Source organism: Silurus aristotelis (genome assembly GCF_946808225.1).
Source record: "Silurus aristotelis genome assembly, chromosome: 3".
Taxonomy (NCBI): Eukaryota; Metazoa; Chordata; class Actinopteri; order Siluriformes; family Siluridae; genus Silurus; species Silurus aristotelis.
The window spans coordinates 18374648-18390190 of NC_139576.1; the positions used below are offsets into that span (position 1 = coordinate 18374648).

The 15543-nt window shown below is 37.6% G+C and overlaps 1 protein-coding gene across 2 annotated transcripts in view; it reads left to right on the forward strand.

Moving 5' to 3' along the window:
* epha3 (eph receptor A3) overlaps positions 1-15543 on the forward strand; it is a 71860-nt gene that overhangs the window by 49086 nt on the left and 7231 nt on the right. For both annotated transcript variants that reach the window (XM_083536404.1, XM_083536405.1), the window contains exons 7-16: positions 1325-1487; positions 2485-2587; positions 3091-3155; positions 3301-3426; positions 4333-4518; positions 6986-7047; positions 8972-9181; positions 10845-10994; positions 11578-11771; positions 14936-15085. In XM_083536404.1, the coding sequence (XP_083392530.1) occupies positions 1325-1487; positions 2485-2587; positions 3091-3155; positions 3301-3426; positions 4333-4518; positions 6986-7047; positions 8972-9181; positions 10845-10994; positions 11578-11771; positions 14936-15085 (1409 nt within the window). The remainder of the gene's footprint in view (positions 1-1324; positions 1488-2484; positions 2588-3090; positions 3156-3300; positions 3427-4332; positions 4519-6985; positions 7048-8971; positions 9182-10844; positions 10995-11577; positions 11772-14935; positions 15086-15543) is intronic.

A 15543-nucleotide genomic window follows, 5' to 3' on the forward strand; every position in this document is an offset into this window, starting at 1 on the left:
TAGTTCTGTTATATATGTTTAATAATTTTATTTAATTATATATTTTTTAGGAGCTTACATCCTAAATATAGTGTTATGTCCATGCATATTAATTTTAATTAACCCACGTGGAGTTCACCATTAAGACTTTTTTAATATTTCATGTGCAAAACTGGAAAATAGGACAAAGAATATATGGCTTTTTTTTTTTTTTTTTTTTATCATTTTAATCTATTAGAGAAAAACAAAGTTTTCTGGATTGCTTGTAGAAAAGGAATGCGTTTTTAAATAAATGTTATGTTTACAAAGTTTTTTTTTCAATAGAAGCTAAAGGCAGTTTCCCAGATTGGAGTATTTAGATTGTCAGAATATTAGCATATTAAATTCCACAAATAGCCTACATTTATACTTAAGCCTCAGTGTGTGGAAGAAGCTGATGCACCACTGAGACATATGGTAAGAATACTCCCAGCATAAATCGTTTGGGCACACCTGCATATAATTTTCAGCGAATCACATGGTGTCATGAGCAGTGAACAGTGACAACCTGTGAAAAGATTTATGACTTAAACGAACGCACGTACAATAGGATGCAGGGTATTGGTTTCATCTTCCCAGTGAATTTAAAGTGCTTGCTAAATCATAAAACTTGATGCACTCCATATGAAGTTTCAGAGTGCTTTCTTGCGATGTGTATTATTTAAAGCTTTGCTCTTTATTGTTGCTGAACTGAAATCCAAGATTTAATCTGAAGACAATGCCGGGTCATATGCATATCTTCCTTCATATGGGAGGTCAAAATCCAAAATCCAATCTCAACAGATGCATTTAAAACAACAGAAAACACTGTGTGAACAAGTAAACGTCTTCTTCTAAAAGATCAGAGATGATGCAACATGCAAAAGAGACTTTGACTTAGCCCGCCATTAACAGTGAATCCTTTTTCTACTAAAACATACAGTAAATTCGATCAAAGTGCCACACCCTGTTCATTCCACTGATCCTATTTTGCCCCACCAAAGGCACAACTGTTAACAGCCGGTTCAAAGATAAGTTGTCAAAGGAAATCCATTGTAGATTTTTTAGAAAAGCCATAAATATAAATGTGGTTATTTATCAAATCGAGGTAGTTTCGTATACAGTAGCACATACATTTTTTCAAACCTGGGAAATGACTCAATATGACGCAAAAAAAAAGCTTCCAGGCAAGACATTCTGTTCTGATAAAAGCTAAACTACTTCAGATTTGCTTTACATGAGCTGTCTGTATGAGTATCAGTGTTACAGTATGTTCGCATGTCTCTCTTTCATTTTCTTTTTCTTCTGTCTCCCTTATTTCCTGAAGCAAGAACAAGAGACCAGCTACACCATCCTGAGATGCAAGGGCACAAATGTGACTCTGAATGGACTAAAACCTGATACCAGATACCTGCTGCAGATTAGAGCCCGTACTGCTGCGGGTTATGGCAGCAGCAGCCGCAAATTTGACTTTGAGACCAGCCCAGACTGTAAGTACAAAGTGGTTCCCCAACTCTATATTGTTATAACAAGTTAGCAAGTCACAGAGGAGGAATTCAGAGGATATTATACAGAATTCTGCCTCATCAGTCAAACTTAATCAAGGTTTAATTGTAGGGTTATTTATATAATTTAGGATAATTTCAGGATTAGATTCACTTTTCCCATGAGCCTATTTGTTTTTCCAATGTTATTTATAACTGCTTATTGTTTTTAATTGTACTGTACCTGTAGGTAATGCATAAGGTTTTTTCACATATAAAACATCAGATTACTAATGCCAAAAATGTTCCGCCATTGTTTAATCAGTAAATCATCTACATTTAGCACCGGAATGTGTATTTGATACACTGTTTTTCCTGTTATCAGAGCAGAACCTCTCCTTTCTCTGTACCCCTCTCACTAATCAAACATTTAAAGGAAATCAATGGATGGTCATGGAATGGAATAATATAGTACAAGCAGGAGGCACTTTTCTATCTCCAGGTTACTGAACTGGTCATGGCTCTATCGAACTCCACATGCATAGCAAATGTGAAATGATGGCACAGCTCCCTTGAGATGATAGCTCTCATTATTCATTTGTTAATCTGAGAAAAAAGCATTCTACATTTGGAATTTGGAGTATCAGTCACCAGAGCTTTTCATTCAGAGTTCACATTCTAGAGGCTTGTCAGGATTCTTGGCTCATTTGAAGAAATTATTGCATCTTTAGAGCAGATTTGATGTGTTCATTTGTGAAATGAAAGTCAAATGTAAAAAATAGATGATGAGGTATGATGGTGACAAATCTGTTTTGTGTCATATAATAGCCTTTACTATAGAGTAAAATGAAGTCCTTGTTCTTGCCTAGTTTTCTTCTGAATTTTACTTTGACCTGTGAAGGATCACCAAAATCTAAACAGTGTTTCCTTTGCGTGTTCCTTTGCTCAGAATATTTTGATCCAGTTTGATGCTCCTGCTGTTTTTCCTTTATGTCTTTTTCAGCTTTCTCAATCTCCAGTGAGAACAGTCAGGTCATGCTTATTGCAATTGCATCTGCCGCGGCCATCATCCTCCTTACCGTGTTGTTTTACATTGTGATTAGCAGGTTGGTTTGCCATTCTTACTCAACTAATTTACACAGGCTTAAGTGCAGGCATCTTGAACCTGTCATTTCCCTCTTATACATGTCTCATTCTCAAATCTCTCACCCCCTATATCTGCTAGATGAAGACATAAATGTAAGAAGACCATGCCCCTGCATGTCAGCTGGCTATATATAGTTCTGGATGATTTACTTGGCAAAAGCTGTATTATTTTTCCTGCCTCTGCTTTACTTAATGTAAGAGGCACCATGAGCACTTGAGCGTCAAAGTCAGGCAGAGGGGCTGATCTTGGCAGCCAGCACTGTTGAAAGGCTGCATAAATATCTGATTTATTATAAGACTCTAAAATACTGTTCTGCCTCATAGCAAAGTAGACAGGTTACTCCAGACCATGAATTTTATCTACCAAGTATTAGATGGTCTCTGCATAGGCTAGAATACCAAAAGGTTCGCCCGGATATTATCACTGATGATAACTGTTACCTTTACATGTTCTAATTAACAGGTGCTGTAGATACAGCAAATCCAAACATCCAGACAAAAAGAGACTTCACTTTGGTAACGGTCACTGTAAGTATATGTTAATGCTAACCATGTAATTAATTTTCACGCAGGCACTACAGGATAACTCAGTGTGCACCTAATGTAATTAATCAACCTAGGTATTAACTGAATTATGATTGAAATATCTCCTTAACTCTTCTTTTATTTTCAGTGCGACTTCCTGGGATTAGGACCTACGTAGACCCCCACACTTATGAGGACCCAAGTCAGGCGGTGCACGAATTCGCCAAGGAGTTGGACGCTTCTTGCATTGCCATCGACAAAGTAGTGGGTGCAGGTACGTATGTCCCACCTTATACTTCTTTAACGTTGAGGAAGCTACATGCAACAGGGCAAAATGTAATTTTAACAGATGTGACACGTAATGTAAATGAGAATCATTTAGCACCTCAGCTGGAAGTATATGGTTTTTATTGTGAGCGGGGAGATGGGGAGAGCATTCCTCCCAGTGCTCATCCTCTTCGCCCCACTGCCTTTAATAAAGTGCATGCTGATAGAGCTGAGGAGTGTGGGTAAGCGGAGCATACCTCCAGCTGGGATATTATTTTTCTCCCCCTGTAGCTCATTCTTTCCTAGGCACTCTGCGTTCCTGATGTCTTAAACAGTAGAGCACGCATCAGAATAATGCCTCATAATTTATAGCTACATAAGGTAAAGCACGGAAACTCTAAATAATGAGACTATATTATAGGTTTGACCCTTTAAGCCATTCCAGTAACATCAACATTTATGCAATAAAGTTATATACTTTCTCTCAAATGAGTTGTTTTGAACTGAGGAATATATTGTTGTGGATAATTGTGCAAGTTTAAGAACGTGTGAGCCTCAAATATGAGCCTTAAATGATGGATCAGTAATTACAAAAATGTACACATGTAATTCTCCCCTTTACGAAACAATTAAAATTAGCAAAAAAACATAAAAAAACATGAGTTTGCATTGTTATAAGCTGAATTTTAAAGTGTTCCATGTATAGGAAATTCATTGTTTTTAACCTTTTACATATGACTCTATTTGAAACTGCAAACTATATTTTTTAATCTGTTCCCCATTGATGAACAATATGACAAAATGTGAGTCACAGGAGGCTGTGTATTAATTATGTTTATTCTAATGATGTTGATGTTTAACAAATTAAAGAAAAAAATAATAATAATTACCTGTATTCAAATGATGTGTGCAGGTGAATTTGGGGAGGTGTGTAGTGGTCGACTGAAATTGCCTTCTAAGAAAGAGATCTGTGTGGCCATCAAGACCCTGAAAGCAGGATATACTGAGACACAGAGGAGAGATTTCCTGAGTGAGGCTAGCATCATGGGGCAGTTTGATCACCCCAACATTATCAGACTGGAAGGAGTGGTTACACGCAGTGAGTTAAATCGAATTTACTGTCTTTTTCACTCTAATCAATTTCATGCTAAAGAGTACCTTGAGTGAAACTTTAATTAAGCCTAAAAGCAGAGTTTTTAATGACACTACAGAAGTATAACAAAACAAAATTATCAGATTTGTTTTGGTTTGATCCAGACCCCTCTTAAAATGACTCAACTTGTATACAGCATTAGCTAAATTGGCCCCAGTCCGTGGGTCAATTGGTACCAGGCCGCCCAAAAAGAATACATAACTTACATTATTTTTGTTTTATTTATTATCTGATTCTGAACGATGTTTTATTTTGGAAAATTACCTTATTCTCTCCGCCACATCTGTCTATGACTCACTCTTGATGCATGTCACAATGCCTCGGTTACATGTCTTACCTCCATCTACTACCTTCTTAAAGGGGCTGCTCCGGCCGCTAACACATAATACATTACCGCTAAATTCAAACCTCCAAGCTAGCAAAATGAATAAAAACGACATAGTGGATTCACGTTTATTATTATATTTAGAAAATACCAGTTTTTATGCGGGTCGTATCATTTTTTGTTGTATTTATCCGCCACACCTTAACGGCCAGTCCGTGAAAATATTCTTTGACATTAAACCGGTCCGTGAAAATATGGTCTGACAGTAATCCGGTCCGTGACGCAAAAAAGGTTGGGGACCACTGTGCTACCAATGGCTCTCTTGTGATTATTATACATTAACATTGTACTGCAAGACAGATAGGGAGAGAGCATAAAAGAGAGTGAGAGAGAGAGAGCGAGAGAGAGAAAGAGAAAGAGAGAGAGAGAGAGAGAGAGAGAGAGAGAGAGAGAGAGAGAGAGAGAGAGAGAGAGAGAGAGAGAGAGAGAGAGGTGCATAAATACAGTGCATGTGTGTGAAAGCAGCCCTGGGTACATAGTTTAGTCGGTGGGGGTGCACAAGCCTGGCATGTGTCTTCCATAACCTGTCATGTGACATGATTTATTAACTCAGTCTTGTTAATTCTTAATAACCCAGAGGCTTTCACACCCCATTTAACCTTGTGCTTTTGGCCCAATATTTGACAAAATATTTGTGGAACTACATTTGGTGTTTCCCAGGGAGAGAATGGCTGCAATATCTATCACGTGCAGACATTCTGATCACAAGTTTATTGCCCAGAAGGTTTTGTTATTGTTATTATTATTATTATTATTATTATTATTATTATTATTATTATTATCATTAAGTTATAAGAAACCATAGAAGCTAGTGACTGGAGTGAAAAAGAGCACTTCATCACAGGCCAGTGAAATATAAGAGTGTGTTGAATAGTATGCCAGACTGTTTAGAGTAAGAATGGCCCATGTGTTTGGAGAATGAGGCAGGCCATAGTGATATGTAACAGGTTGGACTGTTCATCCACACTACATAGTAAGCCATGTAAAATAAACAGCTCCTACAAGGCAGAAAGTGTCATATGAATAAAACAGCTATTATTATCTGAACTGTGTTTGTACACAGTTCCTAGAACAGCTTTAGTGCTGTGCTGTTACCCTGAGCTCAGGTCTTCCTTAACCAGATGTGTAGTGTTCCTGTTTTTCTGTATATATGTTTAGAAGAGAATAGAATCAAAATAGGGCAAAACATATATAGACAAACATATGTTAGCAAAATACCTGTTTGTCCAACTGTCCCTGATTTATCCTCCTTGATTTGTACATGAATGTTTTTTTAGGGTCTGGAATAAGATGAAATTGATAAAAGTAGTAATTTATGACAAGCAAGGAGAACGAATAAAGCTGTCAGACAATGACAGCTGACCTTGTGAGCCCTTTAGACAGAGGCTTCAGACAGAGCCTCTTTTTATCCTTCAGGAAGCGTTCTTGAACTCAAGGCCATAGACTGACCTCACTGTGTCGGGAGTTTCATGTGAAGAAGTGCACCCAAGCACTGCAAGCCTTGCTATTGTCTCAATAGCTTAGTCGATATCTCAGACGTGATGAAAGTGTCAGAGCTGGCATTTGTGCTCTTTGCTCTTTAAACCTGTGAAAAATGCAGCTGCTTTTTCTATTATGCACACATGATGCCGGTTTGAAAGCAGCAAATCTCTGCTTAACTATAAACCTGCCTTATTCTAGAAATAACTTTGCAATGCTTCTAAATATATACAGTATGTCTGTAGCATACAGCATGAAAGAATTTATACCTACAGCTAATTCAACTTGTCTGCAAATGTTTTGTTCATTTCACAAAACAAATAATTTCAAGGTAAATTTTGCTTACATGAAGCCCCAGTCAACACAGTTTAGAACCTCTATTGTCTGAGATCATCATTGTTTAATTTTCTCATTGATGATTAATTTCTCATTGATGATTTCTCTCTCTCTCTCTCTTTCTCTCTCTCTCTCTCTCTCTCTCTCTCTCTCTCTCTCTCTCTCTCTCTCTCTCTCTCTCTCTCTCTCTCTCTCTCTCTCTCTCTCTCTTAGGTAAGCCAGTAATGATTGTGACAGAATACATGGAAAATGGTTCCTTGGACAGCTTCCTTCGAGTGAGTATGACATGCAGTGCAGATAATGAGCCTCCATTATGTATGATCTGACAAATGGTGCAAAAGTTCTTAAACTGATTTAAGTACCTGAATTTCTCTGCTATTTTCTCTCTCTATCTCTTTCTCTTTGTTTTTGTTTATTTGTTCCACTTTTTGCTGTTTTTCTCACATCACCTGGAAAGTATTTGCTTATCACAACAAGCACTATATTATCTCCAGTATCTGTACTAAGAAGTACTAAGAATATTTTGCTTTCCAAGGACAGACACAAAATCTACAAACACCTTAGTATCTGTTTGATAGTTAGAGACCTAATATTGCTGCAGAGAGTTATTGCTATGTAAAAGGATCAGCCATTTTATTTTATTTTACAGCTAAAGGCTAGTTGTCTTAAATAGAGCCTGATGTTACAAAGGCTTTCAAGTGTCTATGACTTAGTTAAACTTATCTGCAAAATTAAGAACGTATACTGTAGACATCTCATTGATAGGAAAAAAAAGATAACAGACTATAACGTTGGCCTTGTGCCTGCCTGCTCAGCCTGGCCAATTAAACAGAATAAGCATGATCTCTCCTTCAAATGACTTCCCCTTATGGCTACATAAGCACAGCAAAAACAAACAGGCAAACAGTCTGTGTCCAGTGCAGAAGGATAGCTCTTCTAAAAATAAATGCTGATAAAAGCACTAATGAGCTCATTAAACAGGTCAGATTAACCTTTGGCCACCACATTCTGGCATTGGCAGTGTTACATCTGACAGTACTCTACACACACTTTTTGTCATTTTTCAAGTAGTAACCATCACAGTAGCCATTGCAGAGATGTTGATATTGGTAGAACAAAGTTAACAATGCAAGTCCTCATATGATGCTATATTGTTCATAGTTATGCCTATTTGCCCCTTATTTCACAAAGCACAGCAAAATTATTGCTATAAGGAAAAAAACATCTGCATCTGGATAAAGCAGCTGAGAGTACTTTGCAATTTTGGTTAAATACAGGCTGGATGACTGAAATTAGCATAGCATTAAAACAGTGCTATCAGAGACAGCCTGGTTTTAGCAGGACAGATCTGAACTGTATTCCATATGTGCCTGCACAGCATCCCAAAAATTGCAGAACAGTTGCAGTAATTTCCTGTGCATTTCAGCATGGCCTGCACACTATCACAAAAATAATAATACCGACGGCTTCCCCAAAAGCCTTTTCTCGCCAATGCTTCTATGATTATTATTAAGCCATCCTTTGAAGCTCACTGAAACTGCAGGCAGTTCCAGGTGGTCTAGGGTTTGTTTTCATCCAAACTTAGTTTGTATGCAGCACATAAACATAGTTCCCTGCTTTCTTTTAGAAGGAGGTGGGTAAATATAGAAAGTGAAAGACAGAGGGAAAAAAAAGACATAAGAGAAAAGAATTTATGAAAGGACACTTAGAAAAAGACCAGCTCCCACACTGGCCATCTGTTGATAGTGCTTGTTTTTAGTAAAGAAGCCTCTTTCTCTAGAGCTTGCTGACAAATCAATGCTATCTTGCTTATCCGGTGTGTCTCTCTTCTCATCCTGAAGAGCTTCCTCCCTGGTGTTTATCTCTGAGCACTGAGCATACCTCTCAGCATAAACCTCTTTTCACACATGCCAATGTAAACAGTGGCAGGCTGCCAGCAAGCTTCTGAAAAACAGATATGAAGCCTCTGATGTAATTTTGTGCATCTTCGTTGTTTGTGTTGACAAATTATCATGTTCTGAATGAAACTTTTATGAGTTTTCTGTCTACCTGTTCAGACCAAAGGGTTGTCAGGTGTAATAAGCTTATGAAAAATTTTGACAAAAGAACAATTCTACTTTCCAGATTATTATTGTTATATGGTATAGTGATATGAAACACCTACATCTGATCCTCTTTTTCACTCTTTTTCTCTTTTAGAAACATGACGCTCAGTTCACAGTGATTCAGCTTGTAGGAATGCTGCGTGGTATTGCATCAGGTATGAAATACCTCTCAGACATGGGATATGTGCACAGAGACCTCGCTGCCCGCAACATCTTGGTCAATAGCAACCTGGTATGCAAAGTGTCTGACTTTGGCTTGTCCAGAGTGCTTGAAGATGATCCAGAGGCAGCCTACACAACAAGAGTAAGTGCAAACTCCAACTTGAAAACACAAGCTTAAGTGGTACTGATCTTATTGTTTAATTCTTGAAATTGCAATTTCACTGCAAGAGCTCAGATACCTCAGGTAGCAGTTGAGATTTATATTATAATATACGTGGCTAGGTTTATCTCAAATGGAGAGACTGAAATTCTTTACACTCGCCTTATACGCCTTTTTTCTCAGCCAACCTTGTGAATTAGTAACTATATATGTCCATCTGACATGCATATGAGTGGCCTTTGGTTAACAAAGCCGACAGACAAAGTATAAATAATTTCTGAATCTGGGCTCAACCAATAAGGCTAATGTAACTCCTTTACATCACTGCCTAATTTACTTCACACCTCAAGTATGTGTTTAGTAAATGGAGTACAGTATATTGCATGTTCATTTTTTAAGAAAATCTATACTTTTCTGTAATTATCAGTGTATCAGCATCCACTTTTTAATTTTAATTCAATTTAATTAAAAAATTTTTAAATGTATTGCTTTGTTCCCAAGTGGCTCAGCAAAACAACATTTGTCCTATTGTAGGGAGATCAAGTTTGCTTCCTGACAATTCTACAGCCTCTTGTAACAATGAGACCAAAAGAGGTTTATGGGATGGCATGCTCTCTCCAAGCAAAACTCAGAGCATCCTTGTCAACAGTGCATGAACAATAGCAGCTACCACATATACTGTAAAGAAAATGTAAAAAATAAAGAGCAATATTTCTAGCTACCAGCTCAAAACTGTCACAGCTTTTACCTGTTATAAGTGATTATCTATCATTTGTACATCCAAAAACTGCACAGAGTTTAAAAGAATAAAATCTGATGCTGAATTCAGTCTGAGCCAATGAGCTTACTGTACAGTTGTTTCTTTCATGATCGAGATGTCTCTGGATTGATCCTGTCCTTTAGTACCTTTTCCTATTTAAAGTGGCAATTTTCACCTTCAGCCTCTACTAAATCTGGATGACAGAAGAAAGTAGACATTTGAGATTTTGCACTCATTAGTGCTAATCCCTAGTGCTAAAAGAGCTGGGGTTGTGTGAGTGTGCTCAGTGGGGAGACCTGCATGCAAGTACATTTATTTTTTGAGGACCAGGTGTTTGGATAAAGCAGGGCAGGAGTTGTGTTACTTGGCTGTGTAGATGGTTGACTTTGGCTCCACCAGCATTCTCTTTCTTTCCACCCCTGCTGCAAAGATGAGGGCTGATCTCACAGTAACTCCAGCTTGGGAGCTCAGGCAGAGCTGGGTAAATACAGTGCAGCTTCTCAGGGAGGCAGCTTTGCAGATGAAAGTAGCTTAGGCGGCATTGAAGCCTAGACCAAGATCAGTGCAGAACAGAGTTCTGCGTTTCAACCTCACACTGACGCTTTACAGTCAGGTCCTCTTCAACAGCAAACAAATGCTAATGCTAGTACATCAGATATTACATTAGCACTGTAATTTTATTCATTACTTGCATAACAGTTCAAGATTTTCTCCTCCCTCATGTAAGCTATCTTACATGTGTCGTGTCCTGCTTAAAATATGTGACTACATTTTGGATAAAAAGTTTGGATATGAATACATGTTAACATTAAACTGAGGGCATTAATGAACACATGCTCCTTCTGCAGCTTATGTAATGGCTAATGAGACTTTGTCATTCTTCAGGGTGGCAAGATCCCAATCAGGTGGACCGCACCAGAAGCTATCGCTTATCGCAAGTTCACTTCAGCCAGCGATGTGTGGAGCTATGGAATTGTATTGTGGGAAGTTCTGTCCTATGGAGAGAGGCCTTACTGGGAGATGTCCAATCAGGATGTGAGTAGAGCAACATCACTATGGCAGAATAATGAACCTCCTGCTGGTAGAGGAAGTAAAGCATGGAGGGAACAGGTGGCAAAATATAACTTGATACTGATCACCTGAATGCTTTCGTGCATGCCGAGACAGCACGCTCAACCCCATACAGAGACATTACTGAAAAAGTGCCAGAGCTTTCTGATGAAATTAGTGTTCTGGCAAATCAGTTATAAAATCAGTTATTATGCTGAAGCTAATTGTTGTCTGGATCAATGTCTGTAGTGTTGCACAAGTTTACAGGCCATAGAATTTCTGGTGTTCACCTTGAGGAAATGTGTAAATGTTCTTAGACAGCTCTGGATCTAATAATTTAATTGTCATTTGGTTGTTATGAAGATATGCTCTTTTCTTGTAGGGCTTTAGCTTAATAGTATTCTATTCTAGAGGAAATGTTTTGTTAGAGAATATAAGTTTTTTGGGTAAATGTGTCTTCCAATGCCAGGACTAAGAAAATATTCTGCAAATTGATAGTAGTTTAAAAACAGGTTTACATGTGTCCTTACAGCATAACAATGATTTTGCTTGTTTTTCAATGCTTCAGGTGATCAAAGCAGTGGACGAAGGTTACCGTCTTCCACCACCAATGGACTGTCCTGCACCCTTATACCAGTTAATGCTCGACTGCTGGCAGAAAGATAGAAACAACCGGCCCAAGTTTGAACAGATTGTCAGCATCCTGGACAAGCTTATACGTAATCCAGGCAGTCTGAAGATCACGGCCAGCACCACCCCTAGGTAATTGATTGTTCACCCACCCACAATATGATGACAGCCAGTTCTGAAAATGTGCTTACTGCAAACTACCACCCACTCATGAACTGCTCCATGTCAAATTCTGTTCATCAGCATGTAACGTTTTCATGAACTTTAATGAAAGGAAACAGCTTGTTCCTCCTTTATTCTATTATTATATATATATATATATACACACACACACAATACCTGCTGCCATAAATATGTACAGTATATATATATATATATATATATATATATATATATATATATATATATATATATATATATATATATATATATATATATATATTTATATTTATATATTTATATATTTATATATTTATATTCTGGCAGCAGGTATCGTCTTTAGACAGCCACGGTGTGCAGAAAAATCTTTTAGTACTAATAGCTGTGTGCTTGACCTCATCAGTAGGATAAGCAGAATGCTGTCGTTTTTAATGTTTATAAGTTTGTCCCACGAAGATAAATATAAGTATTCACTTTTATACTTTCTGTCATTCTAGAAATGGCCTTGTCTTTTCTGTGTTAAAATAGAACAGGCCTAAGCTTACCTGAGTAATATGCTGGTACATTTGCTCATTCGGTGCCAATCTATTAAATGTAACAGGGAGCTATTTAATTATTGAGATGCCCAAGCACATAACTGTGACTAATGATGTCTTAAGGAAGTGCAAATATATGCCAGGGAGTTCACTTGTAATTTTCCTAATTGGTTTTTAACATAGAGAGCCAGGGAGCAATAGACCCAGGTGATTTATTGCTCAAAGGTGCTGAAAAAGTCATTCTACAGTCTCAGCTTCGCCCGCTCCCATGCACCTCGTTTATCTACATGTGCTAATAGATCAACGATTCAGCCAGCTTTAACATCCAACCTCAGGCTCCAAGACCTGACCCTCAGTTAGAGAGATGAGTAAAATCCACAGAGCGTGTTACACAGGAAGTGAAACGAAGGCAGTCTTCCAGCTCGGAGATGGCTCATGCACCCTGCACTCCTTCACAGCAAGAGGTGCATTCCTGTACGTGATGAAGCTGCCCAGATGTCTCTCCTGCAAAGGGGAAGGGCAAGTTCTTCCTCCTCCCTTTTCTCCCCTGAGAGCATTAAAAACAAGATACTACACAGCCACAGTTATTTAGAGGTCACTACACCAGTAGGGAAAGAGAGAGAGAAAAAAAAAGATAGGAACAGACAGAGAGGCAATTGTTTACCCCAAGTTTTGTCCCACGTGTATGATGCACTCATGCCGAGAGAAGGCTCAGAGTTGAGGAACCAGCAGGTTTTAGACACAGGGGTTTTAGGCTATCACTTCGATTTCCAACAACAAAGCTATTTCTTTTCATGTTTGGCCTTCCCTCTGTGCTGTATGTGTTTTGTTGAGAATTCAGTGTGGTGTCTGAAAATATACCATCAGATCAAAACACAAAAGAAAAGAAAGTTGAGGTCATTCATAGTTTACTGGTATAGTCACAGGGTTAAGTGCAGTGTTTTGAGTGATGCATTCACATGAATTGTCTTTGTATTCTTGGGAAACAGGTAAAGCAGTTTTAAGCTCAGAGCACTGCAGTCTTTTAATGGTCAGTGTACAGGTCAAATGTGTTGTTCAACCTTAGATCTAAATCATAATATTTAACAGTGAACACCATATTTAACAATGGAACTAAGTTTTACCACGGTGATTTTCGTAATGTTTGGTGCATGGGTTTGGAGATATATTAAGGTGAATGAAGTAGATTCGTGGACAGTCTTTAAAATCTTTCATTGTCTTGTGTGTCAGAACATGTATGGACTATTTCTGATTTCAACTATGCTGTTGAAACTCTGTGAAGATATTACCTCATCGTCTTGGACATCTGTTAATGTTGGCTTTTCCTTTGTCTGCCATTGAAAAAATGTGGCTGGACGGTGGACTTCCTGATATTATATTGCTTAAAATAGCATTCTCCAGAGAATATCATAATGTCATTTCCTACATTTAATTCTCCTGATTCTGATATAGGTTTAATGCTCACGGGAACTCATCTTTTCCTTCTTTTAAATTGGAACTGGAATGAAAGCCCATTTTGCATGAAAAGAACAAAATATATTAATCAGTTGCACATTTTATTCAGCATGATCTGTCATACATTACAAAACAAGTATAGAAGGAAAATCAAAAAATGTTTAAATTATTAATGCATAGTGGTCTGAAAATATTATTATCCAATGTATGAGAGTGCAATAGGAATTTATATGCAGATCACTTAGTTATATCCGTTTGTAGTTAATGTTAATTTTTAATACGCTTAAATTTGAATGTGTCTTAGAAATATAGCAAAACAGGATACACAGAATTTACAGCATGTAAATATTACTAAATTGCAAAAGCTCAGACTATCAGCATTATAATCTCAAATTTACATCTTTCCAAATGTAACTGGATCGTTTTTGTAGTACTGTAACTCATTGTGTCTCACCGGTTCCCTTGAATGGCTAAATCATTGTACTTATTTACCTTATAAATGTGCTTCTGATACAGACACAACCCATTCAAAGAAGCACTTTGAGAAATAACCAGAGATGGTGATACTATAAAACAAAGTTTTCTGCATGTATTGGATGTTGCCAGAGAATGTTTGCCATAACATGGATAGAGGGAAACAGATTTGTGTCAGATTTGTTTAGGCACACATGAGAATTTTGTGTTTACTCTCTTCAGCATGCACTTTTATGACCTTCTCATTTTTGTTATTTTTCAAATACATTATTATATTCACTACCAGAAAACTAGAAACATGTATTATCTAGTGGTGGTGAAATAATTTCTACTACGGTGGACATGAATGGGTAAGGAGCCACTTACAGTGATATTTAAGCACAGAATAAATAATAGTAATGGAATAATATGACACTAATGTTGATTACTTTCCAATAACAGCACGTCTTGATGTATTTTGTTATACTACAATAATTTAGCAACAATTATGATAATGTATAATAAATTTGAAATGTTATCATATAGGAACGAGCACATTAATATGAGCCTTGCTGTTGGCACTGCTGTTTGAGCCATGCTTAAAGTTAATCAGCACCTTCGGATAAATCACATTCAAGGACTTTGGCAAAAGGAATAATAACAACACATTTTCACATTATCTTCGCCTCCCAGGTCAGTCAATCAGCTCCGTACCAGCACAGATATCACCTCATTTAGCACTGTGGGCCACTGGCTGGAGAGTGCAAGGACTCTACCCTGTAAAGAGGCCTTCAGTGGAGTCAGCTACAGCTCTTGTGATACACTACCCAAGACCTCTGCAGAGTAAGACTGCCTTCCTTGCACAGTACTTCTTAACACCTAGACACATAAAGAGCATATTTTCATAAATTTAGCACATATAATAATATCATATATATAATCATGTGTAACATATAAACATATGATCATGTGTCTGGTGTACATGTATAACACATAATGTGATTTGTGCTGATTTCCGAGTGTAAACACATCATAGAAATGTTTGACTACCTAGACATCTCCTCTCAACTGCAACAGCTATTCTGTTTTTGCCATGACAAAGCAGCAGACATACAGAAAACTGTCACATCGAGACAAACTAGAAACAAGTCAGACAGGCAACACAACTGTGGTCTAATTTTATATGTTGACCGGATGTTGTGACCAGCCAAACACTCAACACAATAAAGGCCATATTTACAAAGCTTCTCCAATTAAAATATAAATCCCAGCTTTGGTCCACATCTATGCATGTTTGCTTC